At 50.4% G+C, this 21,352-nt stretch overlaps 3 protein-coding genes across 3 annotated transcripts; all 3 read right to left on the reverse strand.

The window, feature by feature from the left end:
- Positions 1 to 1,545: 1,545 nt before the first annotated feature.
- Positions 1,546 to 3,188, reverse strand: LOC129120209 (growth-regulated alpha protein-like). The gene is made up of 4 exons (XM_054632598.2): positions 2,933 to 3,188; positions 2,319 to 2,454; positions 1,975 to 2,058; positions 1,546 to 1,867 (listed from the first exon to the last, which is right to left on the reverse strand). The coding sequence occupies exons 1-4, from the start codon at positions 2,997 to 2,999 to the stop codon at positions 1,708 to 1,710; spliced, it is 447 nt and encodes a 148-aa protein (XP_054488573.1). The 5' UTR covers positions 3,000 to 3,188; the 3' UTR covers positions 1,546 to 1,707.
- Positions 3,189 to 3,348: 160 nt separating this feature from the next.
- LOC129120210 (C-X-C motif chemokine 6-like) lies at positions 3,349 to 4,369 on the reverse strand. The gene is made up of 4 exons (XM_054632600.2): positions 4,192 to 4,369; positions 3,904 to 4,033; positions 3,670 to 3,753; positions 3,349 to 3,585 (listed from the first exon to the last, which is right to left on the reverse strand). The coding sequence occupies exons 1-4, from the start codon at positions 4,253 to 4,255 to the stop codon at positions 3,561 to 3,563; spliced, it is 303 nt and encodes a 100-aa protein (XP_054488575.1). The 5' UTR covers positions 4,256 to 4,369; the 3' UTR covers positions 3,349 to 3,560.
- Positions 4,370 to 4,539: 170 nt separating this feature from the next.
- LOC129120410 (C-X-C motif chemokine 2-like) lies at positions 4,540 to 20,627 on the reverse strand. Its single transcript, XM_054633002.2, has 4 exons — positions 20,521 to 20,627; positions 7,115 to 7,214; positions 6,673 to 6,802; positions 4,540 to 6,160 (listed from the first exon to the last, which is right to left on the reverse strand). Exons 2-4 carry the CDS (start codon positions 7,182 to 7,184, stop codon positions 6,073 to 6,075), a joined length of 288 nt encoding a protein of 95 aa, XP_054488977.2. The 5' UTR covers positions 7,185 to 7,214; positions 20,521 to 20,627; the 3' UTR covers positions 4,540 to 6,072.
- Between the last annotated feature and the right edge of the window lie 725 nt (positions 20,628 to 21,352).

Consider the following 21,352-nt stretch of genomic DNA (forward strand, 5'->3'; position numbering starts at 1 on the left):
TCCACTCCCCAGCAACAGCACTGCCTAAAGCCAGCAGAGAAAACAAAATCCAACACCCTTCTACAAGCAACTTTTTAAAAAAATCTCAATCTGGTGAATCTGTCCGATTACGGGGGTTTGTGTGTGTATATATATATACATATATATATATATATAAAAAAAAGAGAATTTTGTACAATGCAGCTGAATATTTCTGCTTCCTTCTTTCACTGCAAGGAGATTGAGCCTTACACAAGTTTGGTCACACACACTCCCTCACCCTTTGGTGTTCCAAGGTGACCCAGATCCCAAGAGAACCTGGTGGGAACCACTCACATATTAATCCTCTCTGCCAAGCATCAGCCAAGAATTCACTTCAATTAGAAATAATTTTAGGTGGAGATCATAAACCTCTAGATCCAGGTTTGGCACAACCCCTCCCTGTGGGAATGCTGAAGGTGAGAGTGATCCCAGTGCTTGGGGTCCATCCATCCTCTTTGGAGGCTCCCACACCACCTTGCAGTGGTTACTTTGAGAGCTCAGGGGGTTTTAAGTCAGATTTTTTTCTTGTGTGCTGCCTTTGCAGGCGGGAGGTCCCGTCCCTGAAAAGGTGGAAGTGCACATGGAGCAGGGGCAGCTGCAGGGTCACTCCCGGGCATGCTTACACACTACAGTTCTGGGGGGATTTACGCCCTGCCTCATGGGAATAGCAGCTTTGCTTCAGCAGCTTTGAGGGCCTGGGGGGCTCTGGCAGGAGGAAACACTGCTTGCCCTGGACCTTTGGGCAGCTGGGGAAAGGGAGGTCATCAAACCCCTGAACTGCTGCATTTTTCTTCCCTTTAAAAATTACTTTTTTTTTTATTTGCTCACTGTGCAGATGGGATTTTGCTCACTCACATTGGATAAGGCTAAACATCCACCGGTTTCTTCCCACCTGTGAACTTCCACATCCTTCTGGAGTCAACAAACAGCCCTTTTGCAACCATTCTTATCCCTACTGTGGTTCCTGAGAAGCACAGGGCAGGAAGAAGGGGGATACAGAGCCTGGGTGGGTGTTTCCCAGCTTGCCACTGCCCAGGGGCACATTACTGGCATCAAGTGGGGGTGGGTGGGCAACACAAACTTGATTCTTGCAGACCTTACACATCTCCTCCCAGAATGGCCAAGCCAGATTGCAAACAGGGATAATTCTGCACAGGTCACAAGTCACACCTGTGTCACCTCTGTGTGTGTGGCCAAGGCACACTGATTGCTGTGCCAGGCTGGGAAATGGGACTCCACAGAAAGCCTCAGCCAGTCACTGGGAAATTTCCCACTGCTGTGTTTCCACAGCCAGGAGCCAGCAGCAGACCCTATCCAACTCCTGCAATTACCTGCTCCTGCCAGGAGCTGTCAGGAAAAGGCACCAACTCCTGGAGCAGAGGAAGTGTCCTCAGCAAGGCAGCCAAAGGCTTCACAGCGCCACAGTCCAGCCTAACTCCTCACCCCAAAAATCCCAATTTATACCCAAATCCAGGCAGAAAGAGCCACCACAGCCAGGGAGAGGGAGCACATTCATCCTTTTATTGCTGCCACTGGGATGGGCTGTGATTTTGTGCGGGAACAGCACAGGCACCCGAAAGGGAAGGAAGCAGAGGGTGCCTGAGGGGAAAGCAGGGAAAGGCTCCTGCTCTGCCAAAACCCAGGAGCAGAGGAGGGCCAGCGTTGTGGCACTCAACCCAGTGTGCCTCAGGGCAGGGGGGCTGTGTCATTCCTGTCCCACGAGGGATTCATAACCATGGATTCCTGGGATGTGGCCAGTGGGAGGGATGGAGTGGGGGGTCTCCAAGGGGTCCGGCAGCATGGTGCCTCACGCCGCAGCCGTGGCAGTGCTTTTTTGATGCCATTCCTGGAGATTTTGTGGAGGGAAAGAAAGGAAACCAGGAGGGTCAGGGGAAAGGGATAGTCCTGCAAAGGTGTTGGGTATGTGTTTTCCAGCCTCTGGGCATCGCCTACCTCTGCATCAGCTTGTGGATGAGCAGCTGGATCCAGGGCGCCTCAGGGGTCACGCACACCTGCCTGTTCTTCTTCAGGGTGAGGCTGCAAGGCCATGAGGCCCCTCAGCCCCATGCATGTCCTTTCCCCAAAGCTTTTCTAACCCACAGAGAAAACCCCCTGCTCCCTCGGCATGAACATTTTGGGGCCTTGACCTTATGACCCTGAGCCACGCAGGGAGGGACACCCTTGAAATTGGGACCAAGAGTCAACACAACATTTATGGGCTTCCTCCCTCCACATACTTCTGCACCAGTACACAAAGGAGCAATTGGCAGGGATTGGTTCCCAGGCTTTGCACTTACATGACCTCCTTCCTCCTGCAGTAAATGCCCGGCGGGGTAACGTGGATGGTGAGGATCAGCCCCAGGTTGATGACGTGGGCGGTGGATTTGATGCACTTGCACCTCATGTTGGTCAGCAGGCTCTCCAGCGACAGACCTGTGCCCCAGGGCAGCCCACACCAGGTCTCGGCCCCCCGAGGGGGAGGCATGTGGGGACACTATCCCCCTTCCCCAGTTTCCCATCCTATCCCATCCCTGACACCCAGCAGGGCTAATCCCTCCCAGCACAGCCTCAGAGCTTCTTGTCCTGTATATGGAAGGGGTTTAGCTGCAGGGTTGGAAAACTTAGCCAGCATTTTATGAAATAAACCCACTGCCCACCCACCAAGCACTCGAATTTTGTGGGGGTCTGAAAGAGAAGCAGTTTAAACCCAGAAGGCAAACCCCCCTTCTCCACCCCCAGTACCCCCCTCCAGCTTAGCCACAGGGTTTAAAAGACAATCTCAAAGATAGGCAAGAACCAAAACTGAAAGCTTAGTAGATAAAACCCATGCTCAGCCCCATCTGGGACACCCAGTTCCCCTGTCCAGGCGTTTGGAGGGGCCATGGATGGACAGACACCCAAAGGGACTCACCGCCCACTGGCACCGAGCTGCTCAGGAGCAGGAGCAGGGCCAGAGCCAGGGCTGGGAGCAGCCGCATCCTCACTGCCCACCCCGAGCTGTGCCAGGGCTGCTTTATAGCCAGCCCCTCGCCCCAGGGGGGATTTCACAACCCCCTCTGGGGCTGGGAAGGCCAGAGGAGGGGGAGGACAAAGGGACAGCTCCATGCCTCAACTTCCCTGCCGTCGCTTCCCCCTGCTACACGTGGCCCGTGCTGCCTCCCTGCCACAAAAAGCAGAAAATGCCGCGGCCACCTCCTCAAACCTGCCGTGGTTTTGGCCAAAGGCTGCTGCCCCCCGTGCCTCCCACCCCGAGCACCCCAACCCCTGGCATGCCATGCGAAGGGAGGCAAGGGACAGTGACAGAGGGCTGCCACCTTTATTGGGCCTGCTGGGTCGTGCCCAAAAGGAACTCCCAGCGCATGGCTACAGGATGGGAGAGGCTGGAAGCAGGGATGGGCATTTTTAAGGGTTTAAAGGCATTAAAAGGGGCTCAGGCAGCGGCATGCTTCCCTCAGAACTGGGGTAAGGCAACAGCAGGATGGAGAAGGGAGGCAGTTTTGAGCCCAGCACATCTGGCCATGCCTCTCGTGGCAGCTTCCTCAGCGGGGAGCCTTTTTCTTCCTCCTGCCAAAAGCAGAAGGGGGAGCAATGTGTGAAGACAGGTTCCCACGGGATGCCCCTGGTGCTCAGGGGGAAAGGGGAGCTTACAGGTGAGGGAGGTCCTGCAAGAGTTTCCTCATCCACGGCGTGTCAGGATCCACACAGACCCTCTTCAGGCTCTTGAGCTTAATCCTAGAAAACACACGGCCTTTCAGACACGACACTTCCCCTCCTGCAGACAGCCAAGCCTCCCACCCCTGTCACAAGGACAATGAGCACCAAACCACAGCAGGTCAGGGAGGACAGGCAGGGCAGAGGGCACACAGCCCTGGGAGCACTTACACCACCTCGGGGCGCCGGCAGCTGCTCCCCACGGGCCACACCTCAATGCTGCTGTAACTCTCGGGAGGGATGAAGGCTCGAGTGCTCCTGAGGCAGCGGCAGCTCAGGTTGCTGTTGGCTTCCAGGATTGCTGGAGGGGCACACGGCCATGGCTCACACAAAACCCCAAAAGCCTCCCTGGGCAATGCATCTCCTGCCATGTGCCACCAGCATCACCCACCCCAAACTCGGACAGCCTCACAGCCCCCACAACGCCCAGGGCCACCCGTGGGGGCAGGGGAGGCTCACCTGTGTCCCCAGGGCGGTGGGACAGCAGCAGCACAGCCAGCAGAAGGGCTGCCCACACAGCCATGCCGGCCCCAGCCCTGGGCCCCGCAGCATCCCTCTATTTGAGCTGGGAAATAGGAGAAGTAAAAGGGCACGGGAGGCCCCAGGGTCGCTACTGACAGCGGTCGCTGAGTTTGCAACTGCCGATAAAAGTGGCTTGGGGCTTGGCAGGGGGCCTGGCTTCCCGAAACTGGCTCTGCTTTCCCCTTCCTTTCTTGGTCGTTTCCTCCAATTTTGTTCTTAGCACACACAGCCCCATCAGCCTGGAGGCTTTCTGGAGTGCTTTTCTATCCTGCACAATCAGGTATTACTCATTTCTCCTACAGCCATCTTGTCCCCCTATAAGGCACAATTCAGCAGTGCCCTGGTGACATTTGCTTTTAATTTTTTTTACCCCAAAACTCTGCCAAGACACCTCACTCCCACTCCTGACATATTTCTTTATTGGCCTGGACTGGTTTTTAAAACAGCCACCTATAAATCCCAGCTCCATCATTTGGATGTGGGGCACTTCGGCTGGATTGTCCCATCACCCTACTACCAACATTGTGCCCTCAAATCACCACCAGGGGAGATAACAGGTTATGATGGGAGGGCCCCCTGACAAGATGGGATAGCTTCAAAATGCCAGAGGGCAGGGTTAGATGGGATAGTGGGGGAAAACCTTCCCTGTGAGGGTGGGAGGCCCTGGCACAGGGTGCCCAGACAAGCTGTGGCTGCCCCTGGATCCCTGGAAATGTCTAACACCAGGTTGGACAGGACCTGAAACAACCTGTGATAGTGGAAGATGGCCCTGTCCATGGCAGGAGGTGGGACTGGATGGGCTTTGAGGTTACTTCTAATCCAAGCTGTGCTATGATTCTATGTCATACATGGCTTCAAAGCTAGGAGATCCAGGGAAAATACAAGAGAAAGAAAAATCCTGCATTTTATTGGACTTGAGCTTCCGGGACAGGACATGCCACGCTGTGCCACACAACCCTCAGACACACACTCTGTTGCCGAGTACTTCACATGGAGGAAGTCACAAAGTCATTCCTAAAGAAGCAGGAGCAGCCCCTGACAGGGAACAGTTTCACAGTCCACAGACAACTAAATAAATGAAGGATTCATATTCATGCTGATCCAGGGACCAAAAGCAGGGAAGAATCCCCCCTCCAAACCTGCCACAGGGCTGGGGCCAGCAGTGAGGCACCATCCCCACAGCCACTGCCACCAGAGCCAGATGTGGGGCTTTTGGGAAGGGGAGGAAGACAGGGCGAAGTGAGGAGCAGCCAGGTCTGCACACCTGGGCATCATCTGCCAACCTGTCTCAGGGCTCTGGGCACCAACTTCCTTAGCAGGAAACCTATTTTTTCTTCCTGTGAAAAGCAGAACAAGGAGAAACGTGTGAACACAGAGAAAATGGGGTCTGGGAGAGGAAGCTCCTGCCCCAGCCGAGGGAAGTCGCTGCTGTTTCCCCGGGGCAGGCATTGCTCGCCAGGATGGCCACAAACCCAGCACAGGCACCACACAGCAGGGCAGCTTTCCCAGCATCATCACACTGCTGCACCTGCCACGAGCAAACCCTGTTCCTGCCACTGCTCCCCTCATGCTGCTCCCCCAAATCTAAGTGCAGCACTTGCAGTGTGTAAGCCAGGGGTAGCATGACCTACAGATGGGTCTTGTTGGGCTGAACACTGCTTTGCACAGTAAAGTGTTGCCCCTCATTGCTTTGGAAGTTTCAGCTGGACAGTAGCAGCTCTCCCAGAGCTCCTGGGCCCGCGAGAGCTTCCCAGACCTATGGATGTACTTGGATGCTGTCCAGGGACACCTGAGCCAAAGGAGTTTCCATCCAACAACTTACGTGCTGGCAATGCGCTTCAGCAGCTTCTTCACCCAGGGGGCTTCGGGATTCACACACACCTTCCCTGAGGTTCTTAACTTAATGCTGAAATGCAAGGAGAGTTCCTGAGCATTCCTGTCCCCTCCAAAAGCAGGGATTCAAGCAGCCAGAGCTGATGGGGAAGAGTCAGATTTTGCTCACAGCACCAACAATTGTAGAAAGCTGCCAGAGACAGAGAAAGCCACAGCATGGCTGGGAACAAGCAAGACGCAACACATTCCTAGGTGGAGCAAACACTTGAAGCCCAGGACATTGCTCAAAGAATTTTTTCTGTAGATTTACAAATGTATCAACACCAAGCAGCTAGAAAAATCTGGGAAAACTTGTTATGGCTTATGGTGCCTCAGTGTCTGAGGAAGTGCATCCTCCAGGCTGCAAACACCCCTGCTCCAGCTCGAGGAAACCACACTTTCCCCTGCTGGAGAGAGATTCCTTTAAGCCCTGGGGATCTGCATTTCTGCCTCTGACGTTTTTCAGCGAGGAAGCAGGTGGCGCTTTTGGAAAGGTTTAGATTCCAGAAGCAGGATGGTGGCAGCAGAGGAGCCCCCAGCACTTACATGATCTCCGTGCGCCTGCAGCTGCTGCCCACGGGCCTTATCTCAATGCTCTCGTACTTCTTGGGACTGATGTATTCCAAGGTTGTCTTGGCACACCTACAGCTCAGGTTCCCGTTCACCTCCAGGATGGCTGAGAGACAGAGAAGGTGGCAGCTACAGGCACAGACAGGCTGACAGGGATGCAGCGACTCCAGGAGCCAAAGAAAGTTCTCCTTCCCATGTTTTCACTGCAGGGACCACAAGTGCAAGGCTGCCACCTGCACCTGCTCGGTTCCCTGCTCCCACACTGCTCCCAAAAGCTGAACCAGAGCCCTGCAAAGGATGGTGCTGCTTTTTCCCTGGCAAACAACAAGGCAAGCCCTCACCAAACAGGCAGGAGGATCCCAAGCTCCCCAATGGCTCTGGGTGCAGGATGATGCCAGCAAAGGCACTGGGAGCTCACCTGTGTGGGCAGAGTGGGACACCAGCAGCAGCAGCAGCAGCAGCAGCCAGGGGAGCAGGGGGGCTGCCATCCTCAGGGAAGGCTCAGCCCCACAGATGATCTGCAGGAGCACAAACAGCCCTATTTATCAGGGAGGGTCACGCCCTGATATGGGCACAGAGTTCACACCTCAGCAGTCACACCCGGCCAGCAGAGACACACAGAGGTGATGTCATTTCTCAGATGCTCCCCACAGACAGCCCAGAAGCTCCATGATCAATATTTTTGACTGAAACCAGCCATTGGGACGCAGTGCAACGTTTGGATTCCCCACACATCTCCCCCACATGACCCTTCACTCCCTTGAGCATTTACCCCTCAGCCACAAAAAAAAAAGCCCAGAATGAAAGCAGAGCCCAGGCCCCCGACTAAGCAGGGGGGATTTTAGCGTACTCAGACATTTACATATTTCTTTCTTGGGGCTATATTTTCCCCATGTTATTTTTGCTGCCTCTCTCATCAGCAAAAATGCCTCACGCTGTGCCAAGGAAAAACAATCATGGTCTCCCTGCTCTATGCTTGCACTCAAATCCTTCAAATTTCACACTTGGCTGGGCAAGTAACTCACCCAGGATGGCCACAGGAGCACCCTGTGCCCTCAGGTGTTGGTGGGATGAGAGCTTTGCCCTAAACAAATTCAGTGAAGTCGGGAAGCAAAAGGGGAAGGGGATATGTGGCGAGGCGAGGAGGAAGGAAGAGGGCAGAAGAAAAGAGATGTGGTTGTGTGATAATGTTGTAATTTGGAGCTTTCAAATCACATCAGCATTTTATATAGCTGTTACCAAAATAGTAAATATTTTTTTTAAAGTCTTTCATTCAAGCTACACATCTCTCTTTGAAAATCTTGGGTTTTTCCTCTGAGATAGGTCGAAAAGTTTTGTGAAGTGCAAGAGATGAGTGGGAAGTTTAACTCCCTGTACACCAGCATCACAGAGAGGCCAGGGACAATTTCCATGAGCTATTCCCAAAATTCTATAGAAAGAATGGGTGCCTTGCTGTCACAGCAGTGGAAGAGGAGATGACCTTAAAACTGCTTTTCTTTAACCCTTCCAGAGTTCTCAATTTCCTTGCAGAGACTCATTAGAAGGAACACAACCAAGAACTGGTTTTGCTGGGTTGTGGCAGGAGTCTCTTAGAAAAAATGGTGGGAAAGGCAGCAACTTAGCAGAGAGATGACTGGTCACCTATGCAAACTGCTATGAAGGCATAAAAGACATCTGAAAATCTTTCTAAAGTTCCTGAGAACAAAATGATCCTGCTTTTTAGAACTGGGAAAAAACAAGAGAAGTGAAAGAAACTTTCCCCAGAAAAGATGGAGCTGGAGCATTCAGCTGCTGCACTTCCAGCACTGGAGGAATCCAGCAGCATTCCTGGCAGTGCTTAATGAAATTGGTACAAGAAGAAAATTATCCTTGGACATATGCAACAGACAGAGCAAGATGAGCCAGATCCTGCCCCTGATTTGTGGCCACAGGGCAGGTGTCTACCTCCTGCCTGCCCTGGAAAGAAGCAGGAGCTCCAGAAGCATCAGCTGGATGGATTTCGGGAGGGTGTGTGAATGGGCAAGGCAGCAGGCACGGTGCTGTGCTGGATGAGAAAGGTGTAAGTGATGAGCACTGGGCTGGTTTCTCAGAAGGAAACACCACAGCCATGGTGGTGGCAGATATTTCTGCACAAGTGGCAATTCTGCAAAGGGAGAAGCAGGGGGAGGATGTGAGCCATGTCTGCATTTAAGCTGAGTGCTTCCTGGATGCCAGGAATTCAGAAGAGTGGCCCTCAAGTAGGGATGTGTGGCGTCATTCAGGCCAGCCTCAACTGAAACACATCCAAAGTACCCTCACAGCTTCTCTGTTTTCTGCAGCAGCTGCCCCTGTGCAGGCAAGACTTTGATTTTAGTAATTTTTTATCTAATTCTTATTGGATTTTTGTAATATTTTTTACACCTGTAATACTTTTTAATCCTTCCTAAATCAGAGCCCTCCAAAAAAGTGGTGCAAACAGCACCTAAATGCCACATGAAAACCTTTTCCATGTTTACCAAGATGGGCAGAAACCCAGCCCTGACATCAGTGCCAAGGAGATGCAGCTCTCAAGCCCTTCAGGGAGGACTCACAAGAGGCTGCATCACAAACATCTGCAGTAAACAAACCTCTCAAAGAGAATCACTTTAGAGAAAGTGATTTTTCAGTTTACTCCTCCTTTGCCCACAACTCACTCAGGGCTCCTTGCAGGAGAGAAAAAAACCCCCAACCTGTGGGGTTTTTTTTTAATTATCCCCCAAAAACCCCAACTGCAGTGAATCTTCACCACTGTGGTTTGTGGTCCATCACCTGCTTCAAAGATAAAGATGCTTCCTGCCAAACCTGAGAAACCTGAAACCCACACATATTTCAGTGTCAACATGAGAGCACCAGAATTAGCCAAAACATAACGAAATCAGTCCAAAATTAGATTGGGTGAACAACACATTGAGCTCACTCTTACTTGCTGCCTTCAAGTGAAGATGCACAACTTGCTGCTGATGCAAGGGGACAAAATTGTGAGTTTGGACCATTTTTGGAGACAGCAGAGTGGTGTCATGACACCACTGCAAGCAGGTGAGAAACCTGCTCTGGCATCTTTCCAAGTATTTGGTGTGCTGAGGGCTAAAGAGGGGGATATGGTAAGAGGGAGCTTCGAAAGGGATTGGATAAGGAAGATGGAGCAAGGCTAGGAGCAAGAACAAGAGAAATTGCAGAACACTTAAGAATAAACTGCCTCCCCAGTCCATCTTGGGGACCTCTGGGGAGCAGCTTTCTACTGAAGGAACAGCAATACAAAACTAGGGATGCACAGACCCAAGGGGACAGCTTCTGGGAAGTCCTGGCCACCCTTGAGACACAAATGGCACCGAGTAAGCACAGGAGAAAACCCCCAGACCTCTGTGGCAGCCCATCCTTGCTGCTAGAAAAGCACCATGAGGAACTCCCCAGCACCCCCATGCTGCTCCAGAGCTCTCCACTGGTTTCCTGTCCAAGTCACTCTGAAACGAACCCAAAACTGAGCACAGGAGCACCATTATTCCTCAGTGCCACTTCTGCCTGGCACAGAGGATGTCAGGCAGGAATGGCAGCCAAGGACTTTCCCAGAAAATGTCACCAGGGCCACATGGCCCGGCTGGCTCCCCACAATTTGCATGTGGGCGCAGGAACCAGTCTAGACACCGCAGGTGCCACTGAGCCTGCAGGCGCCGTTGGCCATTTGCATCAGGGCACCCTGGGACAGCAAGGGCTCAACCATGGAGCAAGGGGATGAGGAGGGAAACCTTCATCCTGGGCCAGAAGGGAGCCAAGGAACAGCGGCTGGGGGTGTTCTAAGTGAGCTGTGCCTGGCGACTTGGCCTTGCTGCCCTCATGTCAATGGCACGATGTGGTGTTCTACACATCCCCACTGGATGGAGGAAGGTCTCTGGCTTTGAGCGCTTCCTTCTGGGGCTAGTGAAGAAGCACTCCAGGTCTATTCACAAAACCAAAACTCCTCCAGCTACATCCAGCCCGTGCTTCACGAGCTGGGAAGTTTCCGCTGAACTCAAAGGCTGCAATTGCTAGAGCTGAGCTGTCCTATTGGACAGCACATTCAGGCAAACACTTGGCAACAGCCCTGGCTCTCCAAGCTCTCCAGGAGTGTTATGGCAAAGTCTCCTCCCCTTCCCCTTGAAGGCTGACATCTTGATAAATGCAGCTACAAGTTTGGTTAGAGTCCAGTTCAGCATTTTATATTTTTCCAATTATTTGTGGTTTCCATTTTAGTTGAGCCCATAATTTAGTTGTCTCCACATTACTTGCAGAATAACCCATAACTATTATATTTGGTAGAGCTTAACATGGCCTTGACCCATTTTCTACTGGTTAAGTCAGAAGACAGCAGCCCATCCACAGAAAACAGCGCTTCTCTCCTCAACCACACATAAGGTAAAAACACACCAGGAATGGACCCAAACTCGACCATGCATCCTGGGCTTACACCTAGGGTTTTTATTTTCATTAATGTCCACTTAATGTTTTGAGGCCTCATCTCTTCTTGCCAAGTGCCTCCCCACTTTTTTCCCTTGGGGAAGATGCTTTCGCCACATTTCACCAACAAGCCACTATAGGAGTAGAGATTTTTCTATTAGGAAAAACCCCAAACAAGCCAAGAGATACTGTTCTCCAGCAGCAAGTAGAAGTGCACACAGCAAGGAGGGAAAATCCAGGTCTTCACTGCAAAGGAAGCTGCAATACCACTGAAATGAGCAGCCCTCCCTTTGGAAAGCCCCTTGTCAACTTTTCTCTTGGAACCAGCACCCCTGAATCAGCACTCACACCCAGAGATGCTGCCAGAAGAGACCGAGAAACTCCAGCCCAACTTCTGCAAAAGATGTAAATCTCAGCAGCTGAAAGAACCGATACTGAAAGGAGTCATCTTGGGCAAAAATCATCCAGCATTGCCCAGATTTCGGGGCTGCAAGAAAGGTGGCTTGAGCGTGTCCCAGGCTGGGAAGTCACCAAGCTCCGCCCTGCCAGGTGGAAACGCGGAGGGAGATGAAAGGGAGAGAAGAAAGGCTCCGGGAGACACATGAAAGTGAAACCAAGAAGCACCAAGCCATGAAACCCATGAAACCCGCTTTGATCTTTGCTCAGCTTTTATCTCGCCTGTCACCTACCACACACACCCTGAAAACCAGCAAGACCTCAAGACTCAGATCTGTCCCAGGGCACAGCCTTGGCTTAGATACAGAACATTGCTGAGGCTGTTTAGGTATCTCCCCTCCCCTTCCATACCCCACATTCCCGTGGTCTTTGAGGCAGCCAGGAGTGAGCATTTCACCCAGCAGTTCTGGCCACGTGGAGTACAAGGAAGGTACTTGGAAAGATGTTTCCCAATATAACCTAAGCACAACAAAATGAGGGACTTTCCTCTTGCCTCTAGGTTAGGGCTGGGGGAACGAGGGCAGCTTAAATGCTGGTATTGTGGATGTTACAAGGTTTAGACTTGCTGTGGCAGGAGGATGCTGTGTAAAAATAAATCTAAAACATACATACATATATACACATATATTTTTATTTATATATATACACATATTTTTCTTTATATATATATACATATTTTTATTTATATACACGTATATTTTATATGTACATATTTATTTATTTTTATATATATATAAAAGCACCAGCTAGGTTCTCATTTTGCAGTGCATGCAGGCTCAGAGCTGGGACCACTAGGGAGCAGCAGACACCACTGTCACAGAGAGCAGCCGAGCAAGGAAAAACTGGATCTGCCCAAGCACCCAGATCCCGGCAGAGGATCACAACCCAAGTTAACTGACTGTACAGAAAAAAAGGAACTAACATCTTTGTAGGTGCTACACCTGCCTGCTCTCATCTCAGAGGGCTTTTTTTTTTTCCCAAAAGGCAGCTTTCAGAAGCATTTCTGAACCACCAGAACACAGACCAGGGGAAGGACAGACGAGGCAAGAGCTGAAGTCAAAGAAGGGCCTCCTCCTCTCCCAAAACACACAGGCTGGTGCTCTTTGCTCAATTCCCAGGCAAGAGCAGTAGCAGAACTGGCTTGTCTTGATGTTCTGCAGCAAAGCAGAGTTTAGGGGAGTTTTTTGGGTAGGGAGAGGCATGCTGGAAATCCAGAAATGCAGGTTAGACCCTGCAGACCCTGCAGCAATGTTAAGGGACCTTGAGGAAGATTGCTGCACGGATCACCCTCAGAGCTGAGGAGCACAGAGAGCTGCCTGCTTCCTCCTGCATGGCTGGGGACTGCATGAAATCCACATCACTCCTGCTTTCCCAAGGTCAGAGACAAGCTGTTAGCATACCTAGAGTTTTGCCAGAGGCATGAGGATGCAGGCTGATGTGCTGTACCTTTCCAGCCTGTGCACCCTGGCCCTATTCCCAGCTGGAAAGCTGGAGGTTAAGCAATGATAAACTGAGACAGGAGCTTGACACTGTCCAGCTGCACCCCTGGGAACAGCTGGAAGCTGTTAAGTGCCACACAAACCCACAAACACAACTGCTGGGGCTTCCCACTGGGAGGAGCTGGACAAGCAGGGCACAGGCTACCTTCTTCTATCTCTTGAGGGTGTGATCCCACTCTGTGGTTAAATCCTGGCAAAGCACACAGTTGGGATCTCTCCACTGAATCCCAAAGAGGAGCAACAGTGGGATCCAAGTTTAGGGCAGTGCAGGGCAAACATCTTTGCTATTTTTCCTGGGGTTTTGTATCCCATAGACATACTCAGCCCAGCACACCAAGAGGTAACATGGGTGCCAGCCTGCAGTGTCAGAGCTCCAGAGAGGAAAGATGAAGGATGGAGAGCCTGGGCAAAGGGGGAGCACTTCCCCTAGGCTTCACGCATGCCCTGGAGAGTGGCAGATATAGCAGCCTGTCTGACAGTTATGTCCCAGCCACCCTGAGCCTGGTTTTTCCTGCCTGGTATGACTGGTTATCATTCCAGCTGGAGGGGAGTGATACTGGGAAAGCCATCCCATGGGACTGGAGGGCATTCAGCTGCTCCCCAGGGAATGCAGAGCTCTGCAGGGAGTGTGGATAAAATGCATTTCCAAACCAAACACCTTCAAAAGCTGGGAATTTTTATATTTGGGAAACTACAGCCAATGTAAACCAATGCTTTAAGTCTATCCCACTGCTTCAACACTTATCCAGCCTTTGGAGGCAACAGCAATGGGCCCTCCCCAGCTAAATTCGTCATGCTAAAGGAAATGATGTTTATCTGCCCCAAATTCACCTGCCTGGGAGTGAGAGACCAACAGCAACACAAGAGGGTGATTCACAGCACATTTCCATCGAGCCCTGCCTCACCCAAAGCGTTGTCTCTCTCTTGGGTCAGCCTGTGGAAGTGTTCAAAGGTCACGGTGCTAAATGCCATCGAGATATTTTTGCTACTCCAGCTGTAGGCAGGGAGAGGAAGGCTGCTGCGTCCTGCCTTGAAGCCACCAGACACGTGAAGACGTGCAGGAGGTCACAGTCCCCGCAGATCTCCTGACACGTCCTCCCAGCCCTGCCCACCTCCCCTCCCTGAGACCGGGGCAATCCAGGTGAGGGTGCACATCCAATCACGCCTCCGTGCCAGCTCCCGAGCCAGCAGCCCCGCCTCCTCGCTGGGAACACCACAGCTATCTGCCCTGCCCAGCTGCTATTCCCTGATGCTATTTCCTCCCTTTCTACGGTCTTTTCTCAGTGCTCGGCTATCAGGGTGTTTGCATGAACAGCAGCACACTCACCCCTTCCCTCCCCAGCCTCTCCTAAGGTTAGTCACCCTCCTGCCCAGCCTCAAGCCCACGTTTCTGCCACACCTACAGAAAAAAACCTTCTCTTGAGGCGCACGTAACCAGAGTAAATTCTTGCGTTTCAGGGTCACTGCAGGCCAACTGCAGCCACTTGCACATAGAATCACAGACTGGTTTGTGTGGGAAGGGACTTAAACACCATCCACTTCCACCCCCTGCCATGGGCAGGGACACCTTCCACTATCCCAGGTAGCTCCAGGCCCCATCCAACCTAGCTTTGCACATTTCCAGGGATGAGGTAGCCACAGCAAGTTACAAGTATTTAAAATGGAAATAAAAATGCTGTCCTAACCCTCTGTTCTGCAGACAGTGTTTCACTGAGAAAGGCAGGCTATTCCAAAAACACAAAGGGAAAGTTTGCATGGAAAAAGCAGAATCCTGGCGCTGCTCCTTCCTCCACTCATTCTCTCATTATCTTCTACTTCCAGCATGACAAGACTGGTCAGGCACACAAAATCTTACACCTCTCCCCAGAAAGAACAAACCAGAAAAAACAAGACACAAGAAACCCAAAAGGCTGTTCACAACAGGTTAACAACTGCTCTGCACATTCCAAATCCATTAGAGAAAATAAACCCTTCCCTTAAGACCACCTTTTCAACCATTTGGAAAACTGCTTGGCACAGAACTCTAACAAAGAGTGAATTCCAACTCAACTGCTTCCATGAGAAGTGGCACTGACACCAACCAGCATGTGTTTTTCCAAGCACTACCTGACAACACCTGGCCAGGAGAAACACTGTGCACACAGAGACTGCTGCCTGCCCCTGAAACAAGGTGAGGCCAAGGCACATATTGTTATGAACAAACAGATTCCTGTTGCAATTCAACAAGAGCCACCAGATACCACAGCAAAACAGTTAGAAAAACCATGTGTACTTACAGAGAGAAGTGTGGCCACATCAGCAGCTGTGAGAGGAGCAGTGGAGGAGGAGCCCTGTCACCTCTAGAGCCACACTGTACCCCCCAGGCCCCTCTGCTGACAGAGGTGGTTGTGCTCCCTGGGGCTCCCACAAGCAGCAGGAAGCTCACAGCAATGGCAGCTGGGAATGACCATGCTGCCCAATTCCTTGCAAACCATCCCCACCTGAGAACAATCTTCTTTCCCTGCCCTCCTCAACTACCTGGTGATAGGAGGCAGGTGGAAATGATTTGAGCTAATGAGAAGACAAGTTACTGACATTTTAGCCTCAGAGTCCTTTCCTAGAGGCTTCTGACATGCTTTCTCAAATGTTTTAGTAAAATCACTAAATCACTGCTGCTTTCAGAGGGACAGGAGTACCCTTTCATTTCTGCCTTGCTGCTCTCTCCCCTCTTTGTAGCAAAGCTTTTCAGCACATGCCAATCCCTGAAGTCAGAAAGCACTTTAACATTAAATTTGTGCCCAAGGAGCCAAAAATCCCAGGATTAACAGGTTTTACTTTCCTTTCATTCTGCTTCCACACTTCCAGTGACCCATTTTACACAGCCCTGAGGGTGGAAGGGGCTCTGCAGCCAGATTTTTTCGAGTTGTTCATATTTGCACACAGATGCAGCTCCGAGCTTGTTTTTCTTTAACCATGATAAACAGGATGCACACTGCAAAAGAGGGGGTTCCTTTCTATTCCAGCCACTTTGAGGCAGTTCCCCAGGACAGATGCAGCCAGAAACAGAGTTCAGAAATGTCATTATGACTCTCAGTAGGCACTGAGAAATATTCAACCTGTCCTTATTCACACCTAAAGAAAGCTGTAGCAGGTTCTTGCTAGGAAAAGCCCTCCCACAGAATTCACAGTCGCCATTCACAGTCCCCCTCTCCATCAGGGGGCTGCCAGGCCTGGGCCACATCTCCCCCACCCACAGTGCCATAAATACCCCAGATAAACACAATGCCTTGGTTTAAAACAAATCCCCTGACAGGCTGCACGTAGAGGCTTGTCAAGCCTCCAGCACCCTGCAGGCTGCACTTGAAAACCTCTGTCCCAGATGATTTATCTGGCAGGGAGGTTCCTTTTCCCCAGGAGGGCATGGAAATGCTCTCACAAGGTTCAAAGAAGCCATCACGCTCAGGTACCTTTCCAAACGTGTTTGGAATAGTTTCTTTTCAGGCTTTTAATGAGAAAATCCTACACTCAGAGAATCTATCTTTCTCTGCCTTTGGTAAGGCAGAGGAGGTGGTTTCTCCTAATCCCCCATTCCCTGGAAATCATGCTCCAGCCTAGATCCTCCTCCCTGCACGTACAACCAGCACTGCCAGTCAGCTCTAAAAATGCTTGTGACTAGAGATAAAATGGTCAGAGATCCCCCATCTCACACTCTGTGATCTTTCCTTCTATCTTGTCTGCTTAAAACTTTCTGTTAAGACACAAGGTCTGGCCAATTACTCCTGGCTCAATCTACAGCAGGGTATTTCCACTTCTGAAATGGAAATCAAGACACAGGCCCAGGCTGCAAGTGCAGATTTGAATTTGAGACTTCCTGAAGTTCAGGAGCATTCTGACTTAATTTTCATTTCACAAGAAGGCAGGACAGCTTTGATTGCTTGTTTCAATAAACCTGTTACTAAAGAGAACTTGCTCAAGCTACCATTTGCAAAACCCAGGCGTTGATTAGGCATTTTACATCCAAAGCCTTCCCTTTGGGATTACCTAAAGATGTGCAAGACATGAATTTTGGAGCTCATAAATCTCTTCAGAAAGTAGAGCTAGGTGGAGGTGTGCAGTGACTGGAAATATCACCCTCTCTACACATAGGAGGAAAAATGGTGCTCCAGTCTGGCCATCCAAACAGCCTCCCTAAATGCCCTATGCTGGGAACTTCATCAGTCTTACCTGAGCAGTACTTTTCAAGGAATTCCATACCTGCATGCATCTTGTTGAAGGAGCAATCCCTGCTCCAACTGCAACTGTACAACTGGACCCCAGCCTAGGTTACTGGTGGAGGTGACAGATGACCAGCCAGCCTGGATGAAGTGTTTCCAGGATCCCAGGAGGTGGACTGGCAGCTGGAACACAGAATGGATGTGGTCCAGACTAAAGATTTAGTGTGAATGTGTTGAAAGATCTGTGGCAAAAGCCTGCCTGTGTAGCTCCCTATCTCAGCCTTTCCAGAAAAAGTGAAGCCTGCTATCCCCTGAGTGACCCAACAACAGAAGGACTAATCCAGCCCTTTCCCTGTTCCATAACCAAGGTGACAGCACTAGACTGAGCCTGGCAAATGACCAGGCCTAACTTGGCATGCAGGTGTGTGAGGGGATTTCCAAGTAGGTGGGAAAACAGCTTTATTGAGCTGGGTGAATTTCCATGGCAGACACACACTTCTCTTGAGGTTGGGTTTGAGGCAGGGACAAGAGGAAGGACACAAAAGTGCATGCTGATGTCAGTCACTTGAAAAAGGACTTTGATCCTCAGGGCTGAGGACCCAACACCTCCGAGGAGCAAGACATTTCACAAAGCATTTTATCTGCCTTTTATGTAACAAGGCACTCAGGGCTTCAGTTGAGGGGTGACAGAGCACTGTCACCTACTATTGCCTATTAAAATAAGTTGTTCCCTGCTGTCAAAAGATATAAACTGATCCCAGAGCAGCAATATTGAGCCGTGGCCAGTGCAGACTGAAATGCCCCACACGCTGCAGCATCTGAAAGATGGGCCTGGAAGGATCTGAAGGAAGAGGAACATAAAAGCTTTGACCCCAGTGAAGCAGAAAATGATTTATAACCAGAGCCAGTAGGGCTCTCAGCCTCTGAGGAGGCAAGGCTTTATAGGAAGAGTGCAGCCCTGTGACTCCAGGTGGACCTTTTGTTCAGGGATGAATCCTAAGGAGAGACAGAAGGCAAGGCTTCCATGGCAACTGTGGGCAAAGGCTGTTAAACAGAGTAGGACAGTCAGTGAATTCTCCACAAAGTCTCTCCCCAACAAGTGTGGCAGTAGTGCAGATTTCCAGATGAACACCACTAAAACGTACCTCAATAGAGCCTAAATAGGACTTGATTTAACAGTCAAGCAAGCCTTCAGCTGCTTCTTACTGAAATCCAAAGCATCCCAATCTCTTACATTGAGAATTCCACACTAGTTACAGCTGCAACAGCTGTCCAGCACTCAGCTAACTATGGAAAAAGAACTGGACACGTTGTATGGCTGTGCCCTCCTCACTGCCTGGCACAGTAAGTGCGCAGGTTTTTCCCTGGAGCATAAATCCATGTTTTCACAGGCAGCAGGAGCCACAGAGTCTCCCTGCACATGGATCAGAGGAGAACACATCATCACCTGCTTGGGGTTAAAGAAAACATGCTGAAAACTAACAGGGAATCAGACAGTGCAAGAGTGAATCCCAGCCTGGGCTTGTAAGAATACTCCAACAGCTATTCCAGTGCCAGTTGGAGGCTATGGAGGTAACCAATCCAAGTGCACATCGTGGGACCAGAAAAAACCCAAATTCCTTCAAGGAGGCCCCATTTGATTTCTCAGCCCACACTGCATTTACAGCACTCAGTGTGGGCCCTTTCTTGATTGCCCAGGCAGGATAAAGGTGGCAGGATTACATTTAATGGAACAATAAAAGCTGAGGAAAGCACAAGGCACCACACAGATAACCTGTGGATGCACTGTGCCAGTATCTTGGGCAAGGAGCTGGCACAGACACCACACCCACCTTCAGATCATCTGTGGCACAAACCCTCAGACCACTGGCCTTGGCTTCTGTCATCCTGCCAGGAGAAAGCCAGGGATCACCTCCAGTGCTTTTGCTCCCTACCAGTTAATAATTGAGCTCTGGATGTCAAAGTCTTCCTAAATCCCTGACTCAGCCACTGCACATGACAGGACCGCTATTTAGACTGCAGACATGTTTTCCAAAGTTCCTTGGAGACTCTGGATTATAAACTGCACTCTGACCTTTGAAACATTTGACCCCCAGCCACAACAAATTCTTGCAGAACAAGCCTACAGGCCCTTGCAAAGCCAACAGTCAGCAAACCCTGCTTCCCCACAGGCCCTCACACATCCCACCTTTCCACAACAGCTCTGCCATTCCCTGGTTTGAGCTGATTTATCCTTGACAACTGAGCACTACCGCAAGGGGCTATTCCTGGCTTTGTTCTACAAGGGGAACAAAGGAAGCAAGAGGCTCAGGAATACACAGAAGGTCAAGGAGGAACTGGGGAACAGAAGAAGGATCTGCCTTTGCCTTCCTAGGCCTGTTGTCATCTTATTCCAAAAGTCCCATACCTTCTCGGTGATTTCTCATGGGCAGCTCCTCACAGCTCTGACTCCTTCACAGCACAGCCAACAACTCCAACTCTCCCCTCACCCAGCTCACCCACCCTTTTCTAGCACTCGTCTTCTTATTGGACACAGCTGTGGCCTGTTAAGGGCAGGCCTGTTCCTAACCTTTGGTGATTAGTACAGCTGCAACTCCTGAGGCATGAGACTACCTTCTGCACTATCTTTATTTTCTTACATTCTATTCCCCCACAGAGGCCCAGGACCTAAATTTCTCTAGACCACAGGCTACTCTTTTCCTTCTTGACTTCACTGGGTGGAAACAAAGCCAGTGCTGAGCAGTCCAGAAATCCCATCACAAACATTTCCTCCATTTAGGAGTTTAACAGTGTTCACATCCCTGATGAACCACCTACTTGCCATGGCCAAAAAAAAACCCCACCAACACTCTTTGAAGGAGAAATTAAATGCTTCATTAATTCAAAAATGGTCGAGATTGCAAATCAGAACCAGAACAGGTCTAGAGGCAAGAGCGCTAATAATTCATGAGCGAAATGCCATGTTTATGCAACATTAAGGATGAGATTTTAATTGCTTATTACTATAATTGATTTCATTCAGTTGTTATGGCAACTTTCTGCTTTCAGGAGATGCACTACACCAGCCACAGGCTTACACCACAAAGCATAGCCATGTGACACCTCACAGCTGCAACTGTATTTTAAGATAAATAACACTATATATGTGCCAAACATTTACTGATTCTCATTTTGCTGAGCTCCAAAGCCCTGACAGACAAGTGAAATCACAAGAGTAACTCACTCACCTGTTAGGCCAAGCAAAGAGATGGCCTAAGACCATTCAGCTCTTTAGTGCATGCTGCTCTAAATTCAGAGTGCTCTAAGCTCTGACAGGAATATTCTTCTTATTCCATCAGGAAAAAAAGAGGGAGCTGTTAAGGACCAGGGTCTGAACGCACTGATTTATTCTGAAGACTTTATTGCTACGTGTCACTTGTCACATGCCATCAAGTGGTGGGGAAGTCAAGTTTCCTGTTTAAAAGGCCATTGTTATAACTCTTTAATTATGCAATGACAACTCACCAGGAACAGAAGTGCTTCCACTACAGAACCCGTGTGGCCCAGTCCAGCTGGAGGAGAGCAGCAGGATGACATTTCAAGATGCTCTCAGAAACCTGTGTGAACTTTCAGCATTATGTTTCCAATAGGTTCAGCAGCACAGGAAGCAACATCCCAGGAAGTGGACACAGCCAGGAGTTGTTTCAGGGGATGGCTTCCCCACAAAACTATTGCTTTTGAGCCCCCTCAGCCCCCACCCAAACCAGTCTTACTGACGGAGCAGTTCTGAAAAGGAGCAGGCATTTAAACCCCCATGACCACAAGCCCCAAACAGCACCTAAAAGCCATGCACACCTCTGCTAAACAAGCCAACCACCAAAATCCCCGCTCTTTGGGGGAAGCCAGGCAAACCTCCTCGGGGAGATCCACAGCCACCTGACCTGGCAGAATCAAAGATGAGCCTACATCATTCCAACGACAGAAGTGAAGCCCACAACCTTCTCCCAAGCCCATTTCTCCATGTGGAACAGACTTGAAAGGGGCTGGATGGCACACCCAAGCTGTGCAAGCCCAGGACAC

Source organism: Agelaius phoeniceus, chromosome 4 (assembly GCF_051311805.1).
Source record: "Agelaius phoeniceus isolate bAgePho1 chromosome 4, bAgePho1.hap1, whole genome shotgun sequence".
NCBI lineage: Eukaryota > Metazoa > Chordata > Aves > Passeriformes > Icteridae > Agelaius > Agelaius phoeniceus.

What these genes read in the sequence shown, in the direction of transcription:
- LOC129120209 (XM_054632598.2), bottom strand. Translation starts at nt 2,999, where the DNA reads ATGCGGCTGCTCCCAGCCCTGGCTCTGGCCCTGCTCCTGCTCCTGAGC. An exon ending in TGCAGGAGGAAGGAGGTCAT is followed by an intron (nt 2,059 to 2,318) that starts GTAAGTGCAAAG and finishes ATGGCCTTGCAG; the next exon opens with CCTCACCCTGAAGAAGAACA. An exon ending in ATCCACAAGCTGATGCAGAG is followed by an intron (nt 1,868 to 1,974) that starts GTAGGCGATGCC and finishes CAAAATCTCCAG; the next exon opens with GAATGGCATCAAAAAAGCAC.
- LOC129120210 (XM_054632600.2), bottom strand. Translation starts at nt 4,255, where the DNA reads ATGGCTGTGTGGGCAGCCCTTCTGCTGGCTGTGCTGCTGCTGTCCCAC. An exon ending in TGCCGGCGCCCCGAGGTGGT is followed by an intron (nt 3,754 to 3,903) that starts GTAAGTGCTCCC and finishes TGTGTTTTCTAG; the next exon opens with GATTAAGCTCAAGAGCCTGA. An exon ending in TTGCAGGACCTCCCTCACCT is followed by an intron (nt 3,586 to 3,669) that starts GTAAGCTCCCCT and finishes TGCTTTTGGCAG; the next exon opens with GAGGAAGAAAAAGGCTCCCC.
- LOC129120410 (XM_054633002.2), bottom strand. Translation starts at nt 7,184, where the DNA reads ATGGCAGCCCCCCTGCTCCCCTGGCTGCTGCTGCTGCTGCTGCTGCTG. An exon ending in GTCCCACTCTGCCCACACAG is followed by an intron (nt 6,803 to 7,114) that starts GTGAGCTCCCAG and finishes TCTGTCTCTCAG; the next exon opens with CCATCCTGGAGGTGAACGGG. An exon ending in TGCAGGCGCACGGAGATCAT is followed by an intron (nt 6,161 to 6,672) that starts GTAAGTGCTGGG and finishes CTTGCATTTCAG; the next exon opens with CATTAAGTTAAGAACCTCAG.